General features: G+C 37.2%; 1 protein-coding gene across 3 annotated transcripts in view; it reads right to left on the bottom strand.

Moving 5' to 3' along the window:
* The window catches only part of Cep135 (centrosomal protein 135), a 55572-nt gene that overhangs the window by 12387 nt on the left and 21994 nt on the right, over positions 1-21191 (bottom strand). For all 3 annotated transcript variants that reach the window (XM_070012231.1, XM_070012230.1, XM_070012229.1), the window contains exons 10-21: positions 20784-20922; positions 19470-19693; positions 16234-16386; positions 15255-15407; positions 11198-11275; positions 6739-6890; positions 4965-5080; positions 4737-4891; positions 4243-4298; positions 3355-3523; positions 1840-1950; positions 939-1124 (exon numbers count right to left, since the gene is read on the bottom strand). In XM_070012231.1, coding sequence (XP_069868332.1) covers positions 939-1124; positions 1840-1950; positions 3355-3523; positions 4243-4298; positions 4737-4891; positions 4965-5080; positions 6739-6890; positions 11198-11275; positions 15255-15407; positions 16234-16386; positions 19470-19693; positions 20784-20922 — 1692 coding nt within the window. The remainder of the gene's footprint in view (positions 1-938; positions 1125-1839; positions 1951-3354; positions 3524-4242; positions 4299-4736; positions 4892-4964; positions 5081-6738; positions 6891-11197; positions 11276-15254; positions 15408-16233; positions 16387-19469; positions 19694-20783; positions 20923-21191) is intronic.

A 21191-nucleotide genomic window follows, 5' to 3' on the forward strand; every position in this document is an offset into this window, starting at 1 on the left:
GGAAAGAAGAAAGGGAGGGAAGAAGGAAGGATCTGAACAGGTATTTGCATAGCCGTATGTATTCATAGTAACATTATTTTCAATAGTCAAAAGGTGGCTATTTAAACAAACTAAATGCTTGTCAAAAGATAAATGGATAAACAAAATGTAGTATATACTTATAATGGACTACTACTAAGCTTTAAGAAGGAATGAAACATGCCAAAATATGGATGAATCTTGAGGTAAAATGAATCTTAAGGCTAAGTGAAAAAAGCCAGCCACTAAAGGACAAATAGGAGGGACATTTATAGGAGGAACACAGAGGAGTCAAATTCAGCAGAAAGCAAGTGGAACTGTGGTCGCTAGGAGCTGAAGCTAGGGAAGAACAGGGTGTGGAGTTTAATATGCAGAAGTTCAGCTGGGATAGATGGAAACTCCTGGAGACAGCAGTGATTACTCACACCACTCTGAATGCATTTAATGCCACAGGATTGTACACTTGAAAACAGTTAAAATGGTTACCTATCCTTAACTACAGTAAAAATACAGTAACAGGGCTTCAAAACGAATGACAAAGCACTGCCACTGAACATGACTTATGAAGGCTTACATATAAGCCAGGAACTGGTGGCTCATACCTATAATCAGAAGACTAAAATGTGGAGGACTATCATTTGAAGCCAGCCCAGGCAGAAAACACTCCATTTTCCAATCTGCCAGAAAAACTTGGGCTGGAGGAATGGCTCACGTTATAGATACCAGCCGTGAGAAAGAAATCAGCAAGAGCATTGGGTCCGACATCCAGCATGAGCACTGATGCACATGCGCACACATGTGCATGTGAACTCATACACACATACCCCCCCAAATATGCTTTCATATATATATATACACACATTTACTTCAGTAAAATATCTTTAAATGCTCTTTGGGTTACTAAATGAATAAAGCCTCACCTCCTGTATTTCTTTCTCTAGGAGCTCCACCCGTTCTCGAAGATGTCTCCTCTCTGTGTCAATAGAAAGGAGCTCCAGACGCACAGAGCTGCTTTCTCCTTCAGCCTGATGGGCTTTCACCTCCCAGTCCTCAGCACGGCTATGGAGCATCTGAAACCTGTTTAGCAAATCTTGATTTTCTTTTTCCTAAGTTAACATAATTCAGTAATTTCAGAATTAATAACTATTAGTGGAACACTAATGTTAAAACACACACACACATACTGGGAAATCTGTCAGTGGATATTTGTCACAGTAACTACACTAAGGTCTCTGGGGAAATATGTAGCTAATGGACAATATCTCTACTCTCAAATATTTAATATTTAATAGTTGAGGCAAAATAAACAAACATGAGAACGTTAATAACAAGTTTAATAGGCCAGTGTTAGCTGGGTACTGGTATAGCAGCCATTTAATTCAAGGAAGTGCTGTCTAAGCTGGGCACTGGTGGCTCACACCTGTAATCTTAGCTACTCAGGAGGCCAACCTGAACAGGAAAATCTGTGAGATGGACTAGGAATGTGGCTTAGTGTTTGCCTAGCATGCATGAAGCCCTGGGTTGGATTCCTCAGTACCACATAAACAGAAAAAGCTGGAAGTGGCGTGGTATCTCAAGTGGTAGAATGCTAACCTTGAGGAAAGAAGTTCAGGGACAGTGCCCAGGATCTGAGTTCAAGCCCCAGAACTGGCCAAAAAAAAAAAAAAAAAAAGGCTATAAGACTCTTATCTCCTATCAATCACACCAAAAAGATGGAAGTGACCTGGTGCTCAGGTGGTAGAGCACCAGCTTTAAGCAAAAAAGCTGAGACAGTACCCAGATCTAAGTCAGCCTCAAATGCAAGTTCAACAGTGTTGTCACCTTTGAGGCCATTAAGCTCTCCCATCGCGACACTTCAGTTATATAGTTATGAACTCTACTCTTCATTTCTTCTTTCTCTTGCACCGCTGCTTCCAATTCCAATGAGATTTCCTGCAGTTAGAAGTTGCAGACAAACCAGACACAGTGAGCACAGTATCCAAGGAAGTTTTCTTAAATTCAAGTGGCTCCTTTGGAACTGGGGAATAAGAGGGAAAGGGAAAAGAAAAACTCCCAAAATACTATTTTCATACAGTTTTTCCAGTCTGCGCTTGACTTTTTCACCAAACTTGACCATACCTCTCATGAAACAATCCTGACCATGTATCTCACTTCTATACTAAAAGCTTAGTTATGGTTATGGCTAGGGGTTGACTTTTTTTGTTGATCTTTTATTTTTTTTCCAAAACACATATCAGCAATATGCTTTACAATAATACTGCAAACTTTTTTTTAAGAGCCTCATGGATATTCATGGCCTCAGATCCTCAGATCTCAGCCTCCTAAGTAACGAGGATTACAGGCATGAGCCACCAGCACCTGGCTGTCTAGTATAGTAGGATATACCACTATTATTAGGTCTCTATTATTATGTCTCAAAGTTACATTAAAAAGTACTTAAACAATTGGGTGGGGGGAGGGGGGAGGCGGGGAAGGGAAGTGAAGGGTAAACAAAGGAGGAGGCTGCAATGCTTGGTAAGAAATGTATGCATTATCCTGCCCATGTAATTGTAGGCCCCCTGTACAGTATGTTCTCAAATAAAATAAAATACAATTAAAAGAAAAAAAAAAAAAGAAAAAAAAAAGTACTTAAACAGGAAAAGCACTTAGTTTTCCTTATATAATTCTATAATAAATCAGCATAAATGATGCCTTTCAATAGTTGGCATTCTAAAATATTCACTAATTTAATTCCAGGTTTATCTCTAAGCCAATGGAAGCTAGCACTAATGATTAAAATTGATCAGGAATCTTTTTTGTTGTTGTTGGACATGGGGGTTGAACTCAGGGCCTGGATACTGTCCCAGAGCTTTTATACTCAAGGCTAGCGCTCTACCACTTTGAGCCATAGTGCTACTTCCGGTTTTCTGGTGGTTATTTGGAAGTAAGAGTCTCACGGATTTCCTGCATGGGTTGGCTTCAAACTGTGATACTCAGATCTCAGCCTCCTGAGTAGCTAGGATTACAGGTATGAGCCACTGGCACCCAGCAGGAATCTTGAATACACAGACCATTGCTCTGGGGTGATGCTGAAGCCCTCATCCAATATTGTGATAATGACCTCTGCTTGGTGGAGTTCTGAGCTCTCAGTTTTAGGTCTTTTGCAACAAAAATCAAAATGGTGGGATCACAGTTGTGCCTAGTAGACAATATGTAACAGAACATTCTAGACTACAAGGCTTTAGCAGTATGACAAACAGTTCTTCTTAAAGAATAATTTCTTTGTTTATATCATTACATTTAGAAGAAAATACTTAGATTTTATAAACTTTAAGTTTATGCACATGGTGTTCGTACCTGGTTCTCTCTTGCCACTGTAGCCAGATCATCTTGTAATCTTCTGTTTTCCCTGAAAGCCACCTCTCTCGATTTCCCCACTTCATCCAGTTCTTTCTGAACTGTATCAAGCTGGCGTCGGAGGCAGCATATCTCCCGGTCTCGATTACCCAATGTTTCCTTTAGCTGGCTTTTAAATGAATAATGTGGTAATAATAAAGAGAGCTTTTTGAAAATCTGTCATTTGTTTAACAAAAATACTTGTATCCTGAATTAAGTATAGTAAGAGTACAAGAATTATAACTGCTCCATTTAGATCCTGATTAATTAGGGAAATCAGCCATTGCAGATCTGTATCAATCAGCATATGTAAATGAAAAACATATTATTCCAAAAGCTAAGTAGACCCTTACAAGTAAAGCATAATATCAATTGGTAAATATTTGTTAAATATTTATATCCCCACTATTAAGATGTGAAGGAATACAGAATATACAATTAGTGACCTGTTTTTAATAAAGCAGCTTATGGTCTCTCTGGAAAGACTAGGTATAATACTTAAAATTTTGTGACAGTACTGAAGATAGGATTAGGTGCAGAATAAAATCCCAAATTGCTTTTTTACAGCCATCTGAGTTTTAAGATCTGAACAGGATAATTATATTCAAAATAAACAGCAAGTACAAGCTTAAGAGAAAAGCTACTGAGTAATCAGTATCAAGTAATCAGATAGAGATGATGGAAGAGGTGTTAAAAAGAACAATATTTTTAAGGAGAATGAGAAAAATGTTGCTGCTGGGAAAAAAAATGGGGAAATATTCCTATTACTAGATAGTTTCCAAATAGATAAAGCTGTATTCACTGAGTATTTCCTTAAAAAAAATAGATGCCATCTCATTAATTACTTACTTCATAGATAATTCATATTCTGAGATAGTTTTCTTCATCTGAGCAATAACTTTTTCCTATGGAAATATAAAACATTCTAAGCCATTCAAACAGAAGTATCTTTGGCTAAATTTGTATGATCTATCATATTTACACAGTGGTTAAGTATAATAGTTCAATTACATAAAATTTGCATGAAGAGACTTTAAGTGAATGTGTTTTCCTGTCCCATTCATTTGTTTCTCATATCAGCATATTTTTACCCTTCCTAAGAACTTCAGTGATTTATTTATAGCTTGTTTTAATGAGATCTCATAAAATCATAAAATGAGACCTTATAAAATTCTAGAAACAGATTAAGATCCCATTTTGAAAATTCAAATGAGGCTAAAAAGAAATGTAAACATGTCACACATAGTCCTGCTCTTAGGAACTCTAACAACTTCATATGGGAAATGAGGGATAAAATTATTTTCTGTCCACATGCTGGAAAATAGTAGCGAACAATCACAAACCTTATTAGCTAGGTTTTCTTGAAAGTTCGCAATCTTTTCAGTCTTCTCATCTACTGTCTCCTGGAGAATGTCTTTCTCTTTATCAATAACACCAATGGTCTTCTTCATGACATGAACTTCCTCATTCTGGGATGTCATCTGCAGGGTTAGGTTATCTATACATGAAGAGAAATGCTTGTTAGATAGAGCAAACTAGGATTAGCCAAGGTGAGACTTAGGAACACTTACCTATTTTTTCCTCCAGTATTTTAATTTTCTCTTGGGCGGATTCGAGTTCACTTCTTTTTATGGAGAGTCGGTGCTGATACTCATCAATTGACCGCTGTAGCTGCTCATTGACTATCCTAGAGAATCAGTGGACAAAAACAAATGGTATTCTTTATCTCTCATAGCAATGATTTCTCAAATGAGAGGTCTTAAAATATTTTCATTTCTTATTTAAGATTCTTTTATTTTAAAGCTCTTCCAGTATAATCAATGTCATTATATTACATAATATTTCTTGCTGTTCACCATTCTTCTCCAAAATGGTTCCATCTTCCTAAAAATAATATAGTATAAAAATCAAAAATTAATTGTATACTCTTCTTAGGAGCTCCTTGGTAGTTTTAAGTTCTTCTCAGTTTCCTAGCTGCAATCCCTTTCCCAGTGTCCTAACCAAGAATCCAATATTCTAAGGTTACAATCTAGACTATTGCTTCTTTGTCCTCACTTACATCAGCTAAACCCTTGGATTTTATGTAAGACCTCTCTTCATTTTCTAAGTTCACTTCCAATGTTTCAGTTCTGACCTTTGGTCTCTATCGTTTGCCTCAAAGACTTCTAGTCCAAGTTCCACATTGCTAGCAATTAGCTTTCTAAAAGTGATATTTACACTCATGTCCCTCTTATTTCCCCTGGGTTAAAAAAAGTATGTTTCTGGGCTGGAGGTATGGCTTAAGCAGCAGAGTGTCAGCTAAGCAAGCAACCCAAGCAAGCAAGCAAGCGAGTTCTAACCTCACCAACTCAAAAGCAACACAACATTTTCTAGCTGGCTAAAAGTCTTTCACGTCTATAATCCTAGCTATTCAGGAGACTGAGACCTCTGAGATCTCTATAGAAAAGTTAACCAGACTCTATCACCAATTCACTAGGCAAAGACTGGGTTGGGGGGGATGACTCAAGCATCAGCATAAGCAAAGAAGCCACATGAGAACATAAGGTCTGAAGTTCAAGTCCTGGTACTGGTGCCCACACATACACATGTTTTTAAATCAGAAAGAGTTACAAAGAAAAAAAAAAAAAAGGAAATCAAGAAGGTACAGGTAGCAAGAGTCTGAAATTTTCAATAATCCTATACTATAAAGCACAAGTAATTTGGAGTATTTTTTTTTGTTCTGCTTGTTTTTGTGCCAGTCTTGGGGCTTGAATTCAGGGCCTGGACATTATCCCTGAGCTACTGTACTCAAGGCTTATCCCTGAGCTTTTGTACTCAAGGCTACTGCTCTACCACTTGAGCTACAACTCCACTTTCTGCTTTTTTGGTGGTTAACTGGAGATAAGAGTCTAACAAACTTTCCTTCCCAGGCTGGCTTCCAACTGCAATCCTCAGATCTCAGCCTCTTAAGTAGCAAGGATTATAGATGTGAGTCACCAGTGCCTGGCTTGTTTTCACTGATTTATTTATTTTTAACATGAGGAAAAAAAACACCTATAATTGGATGTGTGTAATAATTACTTTTGACATAAAATGAAAATTTTGGCAAATTTACAAAGTAAATATAATCTATGATTACAAAGGAAATGAAATATCTGTTAATAGGGTTTTAAAAAGGTGAAGGTACCAAACATGCCTATAATTATACTGATTGGCGAAAGTTTGGGGGAAAAAAAAAAACCTAATTAGATTTCCTCAGCAAAAGAGAACCCTGGAGAATATGCTTTTCAGAAGCTCTTGGATGATTCTGCTCCAAGGCTTGAAGCCTGTCCCTGATGTGAAATACTACAAGTTTCAATGACTTACCTAAGGGAATTCATCTCTGTTTTCTGATGAGATGAGTCACCGGCCACATGGTTAAGTTTTTGAGCTTGAAGATTTGATTTGTTCTCTAATGAGTCTATTGTTTCTTTCATTATTAACATTTTAGTTTGTAATTCATATTTCTCATCTTCAAGCTTTAAATGAAAAAATAATAGGCATATATGTTAACATCTAATTTCATCTTTCATAGGCACTCTAATATTCTGGAAGAAAATTAAGGAAATAACTTAGATTTGCAAAAAATTAAAAGATGTCAGGATGGGAATATGTTCCTTTCTTCTATTACTGAAATGAAAGAGAGGAGAATAAATCTATAACAACAATGAAAGAAAGGGGACCATAGTAGAGAACTAAAGTTGAGGAATCTCTGAAGAAAAAACATAAGTAGAAAAGAACTGAAGAAGAACCAGAGCAGAAAACATATTAACCCAAACATAAAATGAGTGTGATTCATGGGAGGAAATGAAAATTCTCCTGAAGGACATAAAATATAATTCTTCTGAAGGGCATAAAATACAATTAAACTTAATGCCCCACAGGTTCAGCTGTGGTAGGTGTGGTCTCCAGGCAACAGTGCTGTGGGAGGTGGTGAAACTTCAGGAGCCTGCAGAGGAAGTGAGTCTGCAGGACCTCTGAAGGAACTATCTTGTTACCTGTTCCTTTCTTTCATTCCCTGTGTTCTCTGTCATGAGGTGAGCACTCTGCTCCATCAGCAAACCCTCTCAGCTCACCCTCTCTGCCTCACCTCAGGTCCAAAGCAATGGAGCCAGACAACTAGGGTCGAAAACCTCTGAAATTGAGAGTCAAAATAAGCCTTTTCTCCTTTATGTTGTTTTTCTCAGGTTATTGTCACACTGACAATAGGCTGACTAATACAAAGCTACATTATTCTGCAAGAAGTGTTTGTTCACATTCTCAGGAGCCACATATATCTATGTGCAAATACTTTTTTTTTGGTCAGTTGTAGGGCTTGAACTGTGGGCTTGAGCGCTGTCCCTGCGTTCTTCAGCTCAAGGAGAGCACTATAACGCTTGAGCCACAGCACCACTTCCAGTTTTCTGGTGGTTTATTGGAGATAAGATTCTCATGGACTTTCCTGCCCCATGGTGGCTTTGAACCATGATCCTCAGATCTCAGCCTCCTGAGTAGTTAGGATTACAGTCATGAGCCACCAGCTTGTGCTAGTACTTTTTACAGGTTGCCAATTTCTGGTGATCCGATGTGTGTGTAAAATGATTTTACTGTGGTTTAACTTTGTATTACTGAGGTAGAACATCTTTTTGTTGTTCTTCTTCTTTGGTCCTAGGGCTAGAACTCAGGGCCTAGGCACTGTCTCTGAGCTTTTATACTCAAGGCTACTGCTATACCACTTGAGCCACAGCTACATTTGTAGCTTTTGGGTGGTTAACTGGAGATAAGAATCTTACAAACTTTCCTGTCTGGGTTGGCTTCAAGTTGTGATCCTCAGATCTCAGCCTACTGAGTAGCTAGGATTGTAGGCATGAGCCACTGGTGCCCAGTAGAGTAAAACTTTTTTTTTTTCTTGCCGGTTGTGGGTCCTGAACTCTGGGCCTGGGTGCTGTCCCTCAGCTCTTCAGCTTAAGGCAAGCACTCTACCACTTGAGCCACAGAACCACTTCTAGCTTTTTCTGCTTATGTGGTGCTGAGGAATCGAACCCAGGGCCTCATGTATGCAAGGCAAGTACTCTACCACCTAGCTACCTTCCCAGCCGTAAAACATCTTTTTACATTTATTAGTTATTGTAATTTCCTCCACCACGAAATGTTGTGTTTAGCCACACCTCTTGAACTTTTTTGAGATGTAGGTAGAGGTGAGAGGGTGTTAAATGTACAGCAAGTTCTTTTCCCATTAATGGTTTGTCTTTTCAATGCATCATAATTAGATTAATAGAGGTATCTTTATTATGGGTCCTATTTATCTGTTTCCTTTCACAAATCAACTCATTCATGTTCTGGCACTAGTCACATGGTCTTAGACATATTTCCTTTGGCCTCAGTTTACTTTCTGAGAAAAGGATAATGTTAGTATTACTCCACATAGTTGTTATGAAAATTAAATAATATATATAAAATGTTGAGACAGGGGCTGGGAAGGTGGCTCAGTGGTAGAGCACTTGCCTTGCATGCCTGAGGCCCTGAGTTCGATTCCCCAGCACCACATAAGCAAAAAGAAAAAAGCCGGAAGTGGCGCTGTGGCTCAAGTGGTAGAGCGCTAGCCTTGACCTGAAGAGCTGAGGGACAGCGCCCAGGCCCAGAGTTTAGGCCCCACGACTGGACCCCCCCCCCAAAAAAAAATGTTGAGACAAGGGCCTGACATACAGTAAATACTATATAAATACTTCTCTTATTAATTCTTCAAGATTAGGATGTCTCAAGATTTTCTCCTGCATTTCTTTACAAAATGTAATATGCTTTGAAAAATGATATTTATAATGTAGCAAATTGGGCTTAGTGGTAGATTGCTTGTCTAGCATGCATGAAGCCCTGGGATTAATTCCTCAGTACCACATAAACAGAAAAGGCTGAAGTGGAGCTGTGGCTCAAGTGATAGAGCCTTGAGCACAAAATGGCTCAGGGACAGAGTACAGGCCCTGAGTTCAAACCTAGGACCAGAAAAAAAAATGCAGCATGTTTTGAATATTCATGAAATAAATCTTGAAATGATGTGGAGGTATGATATATTTGAGGGAAGAGAAAATTTTTTCCTCTTTCAATGTAAGTAGCCACCTGTCCCAGAAGCCATTAGTAGGTAACCACTCTTTTTCTGAGTTCTCTGGTGTGTTGGGATTCTGTGTTTACCCTCAAGGGATTCTTATAGGCCCAATCCAATCCTTTTCTTTTTTTTCTTTTCTCCCTTCCTTCCTTCCTTCCTTTCTTCCTTCCCTTCCTCCCTCCCTCCCTCCCTCCCTCCCTCCCTTCTTTCTTCTCTCTTTGCCAGTCCAGGGGCATGAACTCAGAACCTGAGCACTGTCCCTAAACTTTCTTTTTGCTCATGGCTAGCACTCTTACCTCTTGAGCCACAGTGCCACTTCTGGCTTTTTCTGTTTATGAGGTACTGAGGATTCGAACCCAGGGCTTCATGCTTGCTAGGCAAGCACTGTACCACTAAGTCACATTCCTAGCCCTCCACTCCTATCTTAATTACAATGACTCTACAGCCTTCATATCTGGTAGGGCAAACCTACCATCATGGTCTTTCAAATGTTGGATTCTTTTGTTTCCATGTGTATTTTAGAAGCTATTGACAATTTCCGTAACATATACAAACACACACTACTTGAGATTTTAGCTGGAACTATACCAACTCCACAGAGCAACTTGGGGAGAATTTATATTGCTTTAAATAACATATGTCAAGTTTTTCATATACATTCCTTCACTTATATAGTCCTTTTTTCAATAAGGCTAAACAATATTTTCTATAAAGGGCCTAGAAATTTATCCATAGGCATATTGTATTTCTCACTATTAAAAAGCATGTATTTTTATTTATCTTTATATTTTTTGATGCTTCTGGAACTCAGTATACATTCTCAAAGCATGTATGTTCATAGTATCTAGATTTGGCTAAGTGGGTTCTATGCGATGTACTTAGTCTTGTGATGGATGCATCTGTATTGAGAGCATATACATGTTATTATTCCCTAATCTATATATTGTAACATTATGTACATAGCACTGATTTTGCATAAGGTATCATAAGTGATCTAAATGTGATTTAAAAGTATATGGGAAGTTAACAGGCATTGCTGCCTCATACCTGTTCTCCTAGTTACTCAGGAAGTTAAGATTTACGGACTGTGGTTCAAAGCTAGGCCCAGGCAAGATCTAAATTAACCATCAAAAAGCCAAAGTAAAGCTGTGACTCAAGTGGCAGAGTGACAGCCTTGAGTGTAAAAGCTAAGGGAGATTACTCTGACTCTGAGTTCAAGCCCCAGTACTGACACAAAAAATGCATATGGGAAGATATGCATAGGATATGCAAATACTATTTGTTTTATATAAGGGACTTGAGCCCCTGAGAGGACACTTCCTATTTTATGCTGTGTTATGTAATTATTTTTACAAGACCAAAACCACAATAATCATCAATAGCAACTGAGCCCTACAATATGCACTTTTCTAAGTTCTTTACTTGTATTACTAATCCATTTAATTTTCACAAAACCATTGAAAAGCAATAGCCCTAATACTTTATAAATAAGGGAACTGAGGCACAGAAAGGTCAGGCAGTTTTCTTATAGGTTCAGCAGACAGAAGTGGACTGGAACCCATTTCAGCCTTTGGCACACACAGTACCAACTGTGTAGTTGTGTAGCAGCTTTGCCAGCAATATTATGTTATATAGTCCACCTGGAGTTTATCAGACACAGCCATTTATAAAAACACAATGTGTCCCAAAACTAGTTTAACAAATTACCTGATGATTAACATGTGTCAAATGTTCAACAGTCTTCTCTAATTCTGCTTTTCCATAAACATTCATTTCTTGGATGTTCTGAAAGAGATTTTGTAGAAAATTGCTCGTTTATATCTGATAATAAAACAAAGTGACCAAAATAAGAAAAAAAGTCTATAGGGCTATGTTTTCTTTTCATTAACCATAGATCTGTTTTAGAAAGATCATTATTTTATAAAAATTAGGAAAGCACAACAGGCTATCATCTACAATCTCTACCTCCAGGTGTGTCTATAAAAGACATGGAATGGCAGATTCATTTATAAAGACTTACACACAAATCGTTTAAATAGAGATACAGGTGGACCCATTGCAACAATGAGATGTACATGTCGAAAACGAACTTTACAACTTTGGTGTGTGGCGGGGGGAGGGCTGGATTGGGGGCGGGGGGGAGAATGGGAAGGGATGGGAAGGGGAAACAAAGGAGGAGGCTACAATGCTTGATAAGAAATGTACTCATTATCTTGCCCATGTAATTGTAACCCCTCTGTACAGTATTTTCACAATAAAAAAAAAAAGACTTACACATTTTAACCCATGTTAGCACAAGTATAAAAAAACCAAAAGCTTAGCAGAGTAAGTAAGGACTGTGCCCCATAAGAGATCTAAGAAAAACAGGGCACAAAAAGGCATCTAGGGCTAGCATTTATTTGCTATCTGATATTTAAGCTGATTTAAAGATGAATAAGAATGCGCCAGAGAAGGGAATTAGGAGGAGTGAGTGAATGAATCTTTCAACTGTTTACAGAGAAGACAAGAGGCAAGAAAAAGGCCAGTAAGGTTGGAATTTTATGAAAAACAGGAGTAAGGAACAGCAAAGGTGAGCTTAGGGGAAAAGACACTGGACCTGGAAGTAGGCAAGGAGCAATCACTACAGTGTTTGTAAACAGTTTGTGGATTTTAATTAAATAGAAAGTGACAGACATTTCTAAAAGATAATTCTGAGTGTTAAATAGAGATAAAAATGAAGTCTAACAATGCAGATGAAAACTTAATAACTAGGCTGGAAGGTGGCTCAGTGGTAGAGCGCTTGCCTTGCATGCATGAGGCCCTAGGTTCGATTCCTCAGCACCACATAAGCAAAAAGAAAAAAGCTGGATAATGGCACTGTGACTCAAGTGGTAGAGTGCTAGCCTTGAGTTGAAGAGCTGAGGGACAGCGCTCAGGCCCAGAATTCAGGCCCCACGACCAGATCCCCCCGCCCCCCCAAAAAAATTAATAACCCAAACTGGCTGGGAGCAGACACAAAGAAGGAAGTACAGAGTAGAAGAAAGTAACAAGTACACAGGAGTCAGACTCCTTGTAACGCACAATGGGGGAGGCTGGGCAAATTACTTAAAGCTCACTGTAATTCAGAGACATCATCTGTAAGCAGCACCAATGAGAAAAGACTTTTTTAATTTCCAAGACAGAGCATATACAGAAGGCACTTGGGACAGATCCTCCCCCATGGTTAAAGCTTACTTTTGTTCAATATTGGAAATGAAATAGCATTGCTAGAATCCAGTTAATATTTAGAAGACAGGAGCTTTCAGGGACACTTTAGCCCTAACACCTAAACTTGACAACTGGGTTAGAAGCAGAGTAGCTTTCTCACTAGGAGACTGAGGGATTCAGTTGTTAAGTAAAAGTTCATTGAAAACTCATAAAATCCTGTCTTCCACAACCCAGAAGGATTCTAGTAGTTTGAATGTCACTCTTCCCAAGTTTTCAGTACTACTGTTTAAATATTTAAAGAGCTATTTTTACATTTTTTGGTCACTTCAACACACATGGAAAAGAAAAATGAGTAGCCTGTGCTAAATGTTACCATATTACACACAAGTTTCATGTTTGGTCTGTTTTTTTTAAAATTTTTTGCCAGTCCTGAGGCTGGAACTCAGAGTCTGGGCACTGTCCCTGAGCTTCTTTTGCTCAAGGCTAGCACTCTACCACTTAAGCCACAGTGCCACTTCCAGCTTTTTCTGTGTATAAGGTACTGAAGAATCGAATCCAGGGCTTCATGCATGTAAGGCAAGCATTCTACCACCAAGCCACATTCCCAGACCTCGTGTTGGTCATTTTAACACTGAATTTTATAGGAAAAAACTTTTTGGAAGGCATTTTTATCAAATATTACAATTAAAAACATTTGCAAACTGCATTATGGGGGGGGGGTCAAATTTGTGACATAAAGACTACCATTAAGATGCCTATTTTTTCCCATAAGTTTAGCTGTTACTTTCAAAGCATTAATTTTATGACATAAACTGCATGGAAAGAACAGATTTCATAATAATAATACTCATAATGTGCTGAACATTGTTAAGTACTTCACAAATACTAACCTATTTATTTGGGGGGAGATTACAAAACGAATTTTAAAATACTTCCTGTAGATATGACTCTAAAACACAAGCAACTAAGGAAACAGGATAGATTGGACTTCATATAAATTGCAAACTTCTGTGTTTCAAAGATACCAGTAAGAAAGTAAAACAAAGACCCACAGAAGCGTCTGCAAGGCAGTACTGACAAGAAAGGGGCTGTTTCAAAAATATATGAAAACACTTTCAGTCAATAATAATGAGGAAAACTACCTAATGTTAAAATGGCAAAAGATCTCAACAGATGTTTTTTAAAAAAATGATCAAATTAAATTAAACTGGCCAATAGGCCACCTTAAAAGATGCTTAACATCGTTAAGCACTGAGGAAATGCAAATCAAAACCATAATGAAAGAGTATAATAAAAATGGCAGGTAAAAGTAGCACTGAAGAGGATGTAGAGAAGCTAGAACCCTTCTTCACGATAGTGGGGGTAAGCCAACTCTGGAAAATAGTTTGGCCTTGGTGATTATGGAAACTCAGCAGAGAGCTACCGTATGAGCAGGATATGCCCAAGAAACATGAACCCATGACCACACTAAAAACTTACAAACAAATGTTCTAGGATTGTTTGTAGATGAACCTCAAAGTACATGCTAATGCCAGATATAAAAATATGACATATTTCAACTGGGGATATAGTTAGCTCCATGGTAGATTGCTTGCTTTATATGTTCAAAGGCCTACTGCTCAATTCCTGGCACTGTAACACAACAAAACAAAACCCACATATTCAATGATTCAATATATATGAAATGCCCAGAATAGACAAACCCAGAGATACAAAGTACATTACAGGTTGCCTGTGTCTGAGGAGACCCATGAGGAAAGAAACTGACAGTAAATGGATACAAAGTGTCCAAAGTTGATTGTGGTAAAGATTGTACATTATGAATATACTAAAAACCACTGAATTATACTTTTTTTTAAATGGGTCAACTGTATGGCATTCTTTTATTTATTTTTTTAAAAAGTGTCATTCTTCACATGAAAAACTTCCCTTTGAGTTCAGGGGTCAACAAATATTTTCTGTAAAAAACCAGACAGCATGTATTGTGGAATGAATGTCTCTATTGCATTTCTTAACTGGCACAAAAAAAACACAAAAAACTACAGGCTGTAAACATATTCCAGTAACACTTTCTCACAATGAAATAGTCTTCTATTATTTTGGGTTTTTTTTTTTTTTTTGCTTTTAATTTTTTTGTTTTATTTTGTTTAGTCTTCTATTATTTTGGGTTTTTTTTTTTTTGCTTTTAATTTTTTTGTTTTATTTTGTTTTTTGAAAGCAATGTAGAAATGTGAAAGCACTCTTAGCTACAGGCTGAGCCTAATAGGGCAAGCTGGGTCTGCCAGCTTGCACCACTTGCCCATACCATGTAGATGTGCATCATTAGCAGTGTCATAGGAAAATACACGTTAATATGTGAATTGTATTAATTTTTTTTTTTTTGCCAGTCCTGGGGCTTGAACCCAGGGCCTGGGCTCTGTCCCTGAGCCTCTCAAGGCTTGTGTTCTACCATTTGAGCCACAGTGCCACTTCCGGCTTTTTCTGTTGATGTTGTATTGGGGAATCGAACCCAGGGCCTTCATGCACGCTAGGCAAACACTCTATCACTAAGCAACATTCCCAGCCCTGGACTACTTACTTTTAACTTTTCTTTTAAGGCTTCCCTTTCTGACATAAGTCTTCTTAAGTCAGACATTGCAAGTTCCTTTTCCTTTTCCATAAGACTAACGAGATTAGTAGGGACTGTGGTTTGGGAGGATTCTTGTCTTAATGTAGATAGTTCTTCTTGAGCCTTAGAGAATTAAAGACATAAATAAACACTTTGAATGCATCCACTATTTTGAAAAGATACACTAAATACATGCTATTTCCACTGTCTTCCCAAATTCCAACAAAGTAATGAGGAAAGGATTCAAATCAAATGATAAAACCAAAAAGGATATTTGAAAGATGTAGTAAGTACAAAATGCTGGAGACTAGACAGCAGACAGACAAACAGAAATTAGCTAGGCAGACCCAAGAGAGCTGAAATTTAAGCACTGTCAAGAAACTCCAAAAGTGGATTAATTTGTATGCCAAATCCTAAAATAAGCAAAAATGTTCACCTCCTGTCAAAACAGCAAGAAGACTGACAGGACAAAATCTGATGACAGACACCAGGCTTTGCTTAGACTCACTTTGCCCTTAGGACAAGTGAGGCATGGGAAAGGGGCCATATTATATTGATTTCCTCTTTCATAGCAAAGCCTTTTTCACTAGTGTTTACACCTTTAATAGCCAAGAGTCCAAACAGCAAGTGAGCTACCTAAGTTTATTCTTGGTATTCAGACATATGGTACATATCTAAATCCCAGAATAAATTAGGCTCAGAGTGAGGCCTGTTCAGGTAGTTTTGATCTGTCACATGCACACGCTAGAAGGGAGAATAGATGTAAAAAAGTGAAATATGTGCTTTGAGAACAAGATGAGAATATACTACTAATTAAAATTCTAATTATGAAGGAATATCACAAGGTCCATATGTTAAAAGAACTTTGATGAATATATATTGGCTTCACCATGGTTAACCGGTTCTATCATTTAGAAAACAGTTGGGTTAATTATAATACATTTCTTACTTCAGTATATAAGGTACTCAGTTTATCTCTTTCTGCTGTCAATAATTTAACATTGGACTGTATATCTTCCATGTATTTTTCAAATCTTTCTAGCATACGCTGAAGTTCATCTCTTTCTTTTGTGATCACATGAATTTCTGAATTGTAATCATCCTGAAACATAATTGAAAGACAGAAGTTACCATTTGTTATAATTATCACCACATGGTTGTCACAAAGATGCCAGTGATGAGGATGACTGAGCAAGGCTAATAGACAAAAGGCATAGAAGTTCTTTTAATGTAATAAAGGAAACCATTTTTAACAGAAAAAAAAATCTATCGGAGTAAATGATAACACTGGCAGTACTGAGGGGAATTCTCTGGGGACCCAGCTGTCAACATTCAATCAGGTCCCATCAGATCCTTCCACAGTTCTCCTGGACCTGATAAGCCCCACCAGAAACAGCAGTAACGCCCAGGAACTTGTAACACATACAAATTTGGGCCTTATTCCAGACTTAGAAACTTAAGACGGTAGGGTTCCTTAACTTTGTTTTTTAAGGCTTAAAAGTGATTTTGAGTCCTGGAAATTTTTAAGCACCATTACTTTAAATCCTCTCCAGGGAAGGGATCAGGTGGGTATATGTGTATTTGTTCACCCAGTGCAAGTAACTCTAACAGTGTCACTTATTTTTCAGTGCAATAAGACTGAACATTATGATCAATTTTCCAACCAGGCCTAACCCCAACCATCCTCAAATGACACCTATACAAGGTCTATTTTTACAATCAGATCAATGCAAATACTTCTAACAAGTAGTATAAGCTTATCAGTGAGTCAATGTACCACCTTAACATACCTTGCTTTCAATATTTCTAAAACAAGAATATGCCTACTATTCCAGTTCAATTCAAAAGTTCCAGTGTTAACTGTGAAAAATAAAGATGGCACATTTATAGCATTTTATTGTTAAAGTATTAAATGTAGGCATCTTAAATTGGGCTTATCTGATAATTCAATACAGACATGAAATTATAAAATGAGATCCATAACCCAATTATATCTAAATTTTAAAAATTACAGAAAGGAAGTGATCTGTACAGATTCTAGAAAAGGACTCAATGAATAAAGATTTAAGTCTATTTTCATTACTGTTTAGAACTCAGTTCAATGTCACTTTCCATAATGAATTCCTCTAGATTCTCCATTTAATTTATATCTTTTATGGACTAATTTCAAGCTTTCATATCTATTCTACTCTTCATTAACATTTATTATAAATGAGATTAAATTAAGGGTTGCAGAAATAGCTCAGTGGTAGTATGTGCAAAAACAAACATATGTGCAAAAACAAACATGAGTTTGTTTTTAATGTATGTCTACTAAAATTTAAGTTCCATGAGGGACATAGTAGATATCCAGGCTTTTTCACTACACATTCAGTGCCCAATATGGCACCTAGGAAAGCATACATTCCTGAACATGTGTTGGCTGAACTCATCTCTAAATGTATCTTGTATGTAGGTAAGTATATATTAGTATTAATATATAATAATTAACTCCTTTTCATCACTCCTTACTACATAGTCAAACAAGATCAGGAACTTGTCCTAGTCTGTCTTCATGCCTCATTCATACCCACTTTACTCATGTATTACCCATTGCTTTGGTTTATTTGGGGGGCTTTAAAATATTCCAATACAGTCCAATTTCTGAATTCTAGAAAAGGGGTGGTCTGTGCCACTAAACAACATTTCAAGAAAATAAGCAAATTGAAGGGGGAAAGGTATCTCATTGTACTAATACCTTACCATTACCACTCCCATTTGTCTTTTAATTATGAATCTACAAAGAAACTGAATCAAATATTCAGGCTACAGCTTTGAAGCCAGGCATGGTAGTGTTCACTGATAACAGCAGCACAAGGGACATAAGATAGGAAGATCATGAGTTTGAGGCCAGTTAGCTACACAATGAGTTTAAGGACACCTGAGCTACATAGTGATACTATAGTTAGGATTATAGGTGTGAGCCACCACACCCAGCTTGCTAGCTTTCATTTTTTTTTTTTTTTTTTTTGGAGATAGGATCTTGTTTTATTGGCCAGTCTGGTTTTAAACTTTTCATCCATCTGACTTAACTTCCCAAGTAGCTGAAACTATAGGCTATGATTACCACCATGTCAAGCTTTCAAAGTGAACCCTTTTAAACTGTCAACTTGCAAATGTATAGAGTGGACACATGTGTTCAGAACTCACTTCCAATTTCTAGCCATTTCCCACAGCAAAGATGCTCAATTGACAAAAATGTAATGCTCCATCCTGATTGTCCAACCAACGCTGCAAACAAATGAAGCCTGCCCGCTATGTGGTCAAAGAGACTCTGCTACCAGGAGGAACAGAGGTGATCCAGGAAGTACATCATTAGAGAGAAGTGTCCATCAGCAGAGTCCCTGGGCTCTAGTTCCTAAGCCTGATGCTTCGAACTTTTTTCCATGACACAGCTAATCCACCTTTCCTTAATCTAGCAATCAGCATTTCTACCTTGTTAAGAGGTCATTTTCCTACTTAATCCAGGAAACAGCATTTCTACCTTGTGGAAAGGGAGGAGAAGTGGGGAATGTCATTTCCCTACTTAATGCCAGTGCCTACAGAATAGGTTGCAGCAGAAAACAAAGATCAAAATAATGACTTTTAAAAAGCAAATGTGAAGTTGGGAATCAGTATAATCCTAGCTACTCAGGAGGTTGAGATCAGAGGATCGTGGTTCAAAGACAGCACGGGCAGAAAAGTCCATGAAACTTTTTTTTTTGTTTGTTTAGTCGGCATTGTGCCTCAACTCTTGGCCTAGGCACTGTCCCTCAGCTCTTCAGCTTAAGACTTGTGCTCTACCACTTGAGCCAGAGGGCCACTTCCAACTTTTTCTGCTTATGTGGTGCTGAAGAATTGAACCCAGGGCCTCATGCATGCAAGACAAGCACTCTACCACTGAGCCACATTCCCAGCTCCCATAAGACTCATCTCCAGTTAACCACTCAGAAAACCAGAAGTGGCACTGTGGCTCAAGTGGTAGAGTGCTTGCCTTGAGCTGAGAGCTCATGGACAGCGGCCAGGCCCAGAGTTCAAACCCCACAATCTACCAAAAAAAAAAAAAAAAAAGCAAAGTGAATAAAGTTATATGTAATATAGTAATAAAACAGAAGTTTCTTAACAGTATTCTCCACCTTACTGATTACTCTTTTACAGAGGTATTACCTTTTCTAATGTTTTAAGTATTGGAAGTTTTTCACGTGCACAATAATTCATAGAGGAAGATCTTCGTTGTATTATATGTTGGAGTCTTTCTAGTTCTCTTTTATAATAATCTCGTTCTTCTTCTATACCTTTCAGAAATGTATCTAAACGAGAGGGTGACTTGTCTCGACGTTTTATTCCATGTTCCAGCCTCATCCTCTCAACTTCCAGAGTAAGTTTTCTTTCTGCAAATTAAAGTGTAATGCCATTTTCTTTTTAAAATGAAAGCAACAAGAAATCATGAATTATTTTGTGTATCACTCACAAGTGTCAAAGAGATAAATATTAAAAGAGGAAAATGAAAAAAAGTGAAACATTAAAAGTTTAAATAAAAATCCACTGAGTCAAATCCCCCTATTTTTTTTTCTAATTACAGGGTATTATCTAGTACCTTCAAAATAAAGCAATACATTTCTACATGATACTTTCTAGATATCTGAAAACGCAGTGAAACACAAATACATTTTCAAACAAACAGAACATGAGCAAATCTAACACTAAGCTCGAATTTTATGCATATACAAAGAGATCAAAACAAGTCTTTTTCAAGTAAGTACAATGATCAGTTTTTCATTTTTTATTTGGCTTACACGGATCTCAAAGTTCTGGGCTCAAGCAATCTTCCTGCCTCAGTGTTTAAAGTGGCTGGGACTACAAGCCCATACCATTGTACCCTGCTCACAGTTACTAGTTTTACCACAGAAATTAACTCTTCATAAATGAAAGTACCTAAATACTATCGTTCTTATAGTATGACCTAATTTAGATAATACTTGTTAAAACTGTGAGGCACTGAATATTTTCATGATATATTCTGATTTGCTACCATCTCTTCTTCCATTTATTCAGCAGATACACAGTAAGCATTTACTATATGCAGCTGTCAAATTCATGAGTTGACATTCATTCCAAGAAACAATGAAGGAATGCTCTTTGGTTTTCATTCTATTACCATTCTGTCTCAAAAAAATAGATACTGTAAAATGTTCAAGCAGGGTTTCTTGGACTAACCAAACAAACATATTACAATACTGAAAGTTCCTAGAGATGAGGGGGTTTCTCCCCTATCTACAATGCCTAATGTGGATTCTGGTTCATGTCAAACTCTCTACAAACATCTATTTAATGAATGTAGATGATCTACTAAGAAAAATAATAAACTACAGGTTGAAACAAAACCCCTTTGTATAACAACTTAAATAATCAAAAATAAAAAGGAATATATTAAGAACAAATCTCAATTACTTTTCAAGTTGCTAACATTGTATATCTTACCTGTACTTGTAAAACTTTCCAACTTTTTGTTAAGTCTTTGCTTTTCTTGTTCAAGCTGATAAACAACAGTTTCCAGGTCTGATTTCAGAAGGAGTTCATCACTCAGTCTTTCCTTTTCTTTATGGCATGCGTTTAATTCCTATAAGTTTTTAATACTATAAACACAATTTCTAATAACATTGTAAAACATTATAGCACTTGAAAGTTTAAATAGATGTTTATAAGCACTTAAATACCTGCAATCCACACATATGTATTCATAAACACACTTTTAATTATTCATGCATACAGTTTCAATTAAAGTCAATTAACAATGGTCACTAAAAGCAGCACCAAAGAACTTAAAGATCAACAATGCTTCTTTGTGGATGGAAGAACTGTTACATTATATTTTCTTCCAATTTGTGT

This window comes from Dipodomys merriami, unplaced genomic scaffold (assembly GCF_024711535.1).
Source record: "Dipodomys merriami isolate MVZ:Mamm:240054 unplaced genomic scaffold, mDipMer1.0.p SCAF_9, whole genome shotgun sequence".
Taxonomy (NCBI): Eukaryota; Metazoa; Chordata; class Mammalia; order Rodentia; family Heteromyidae; genus Dipodomys; species Dipodomys merriami.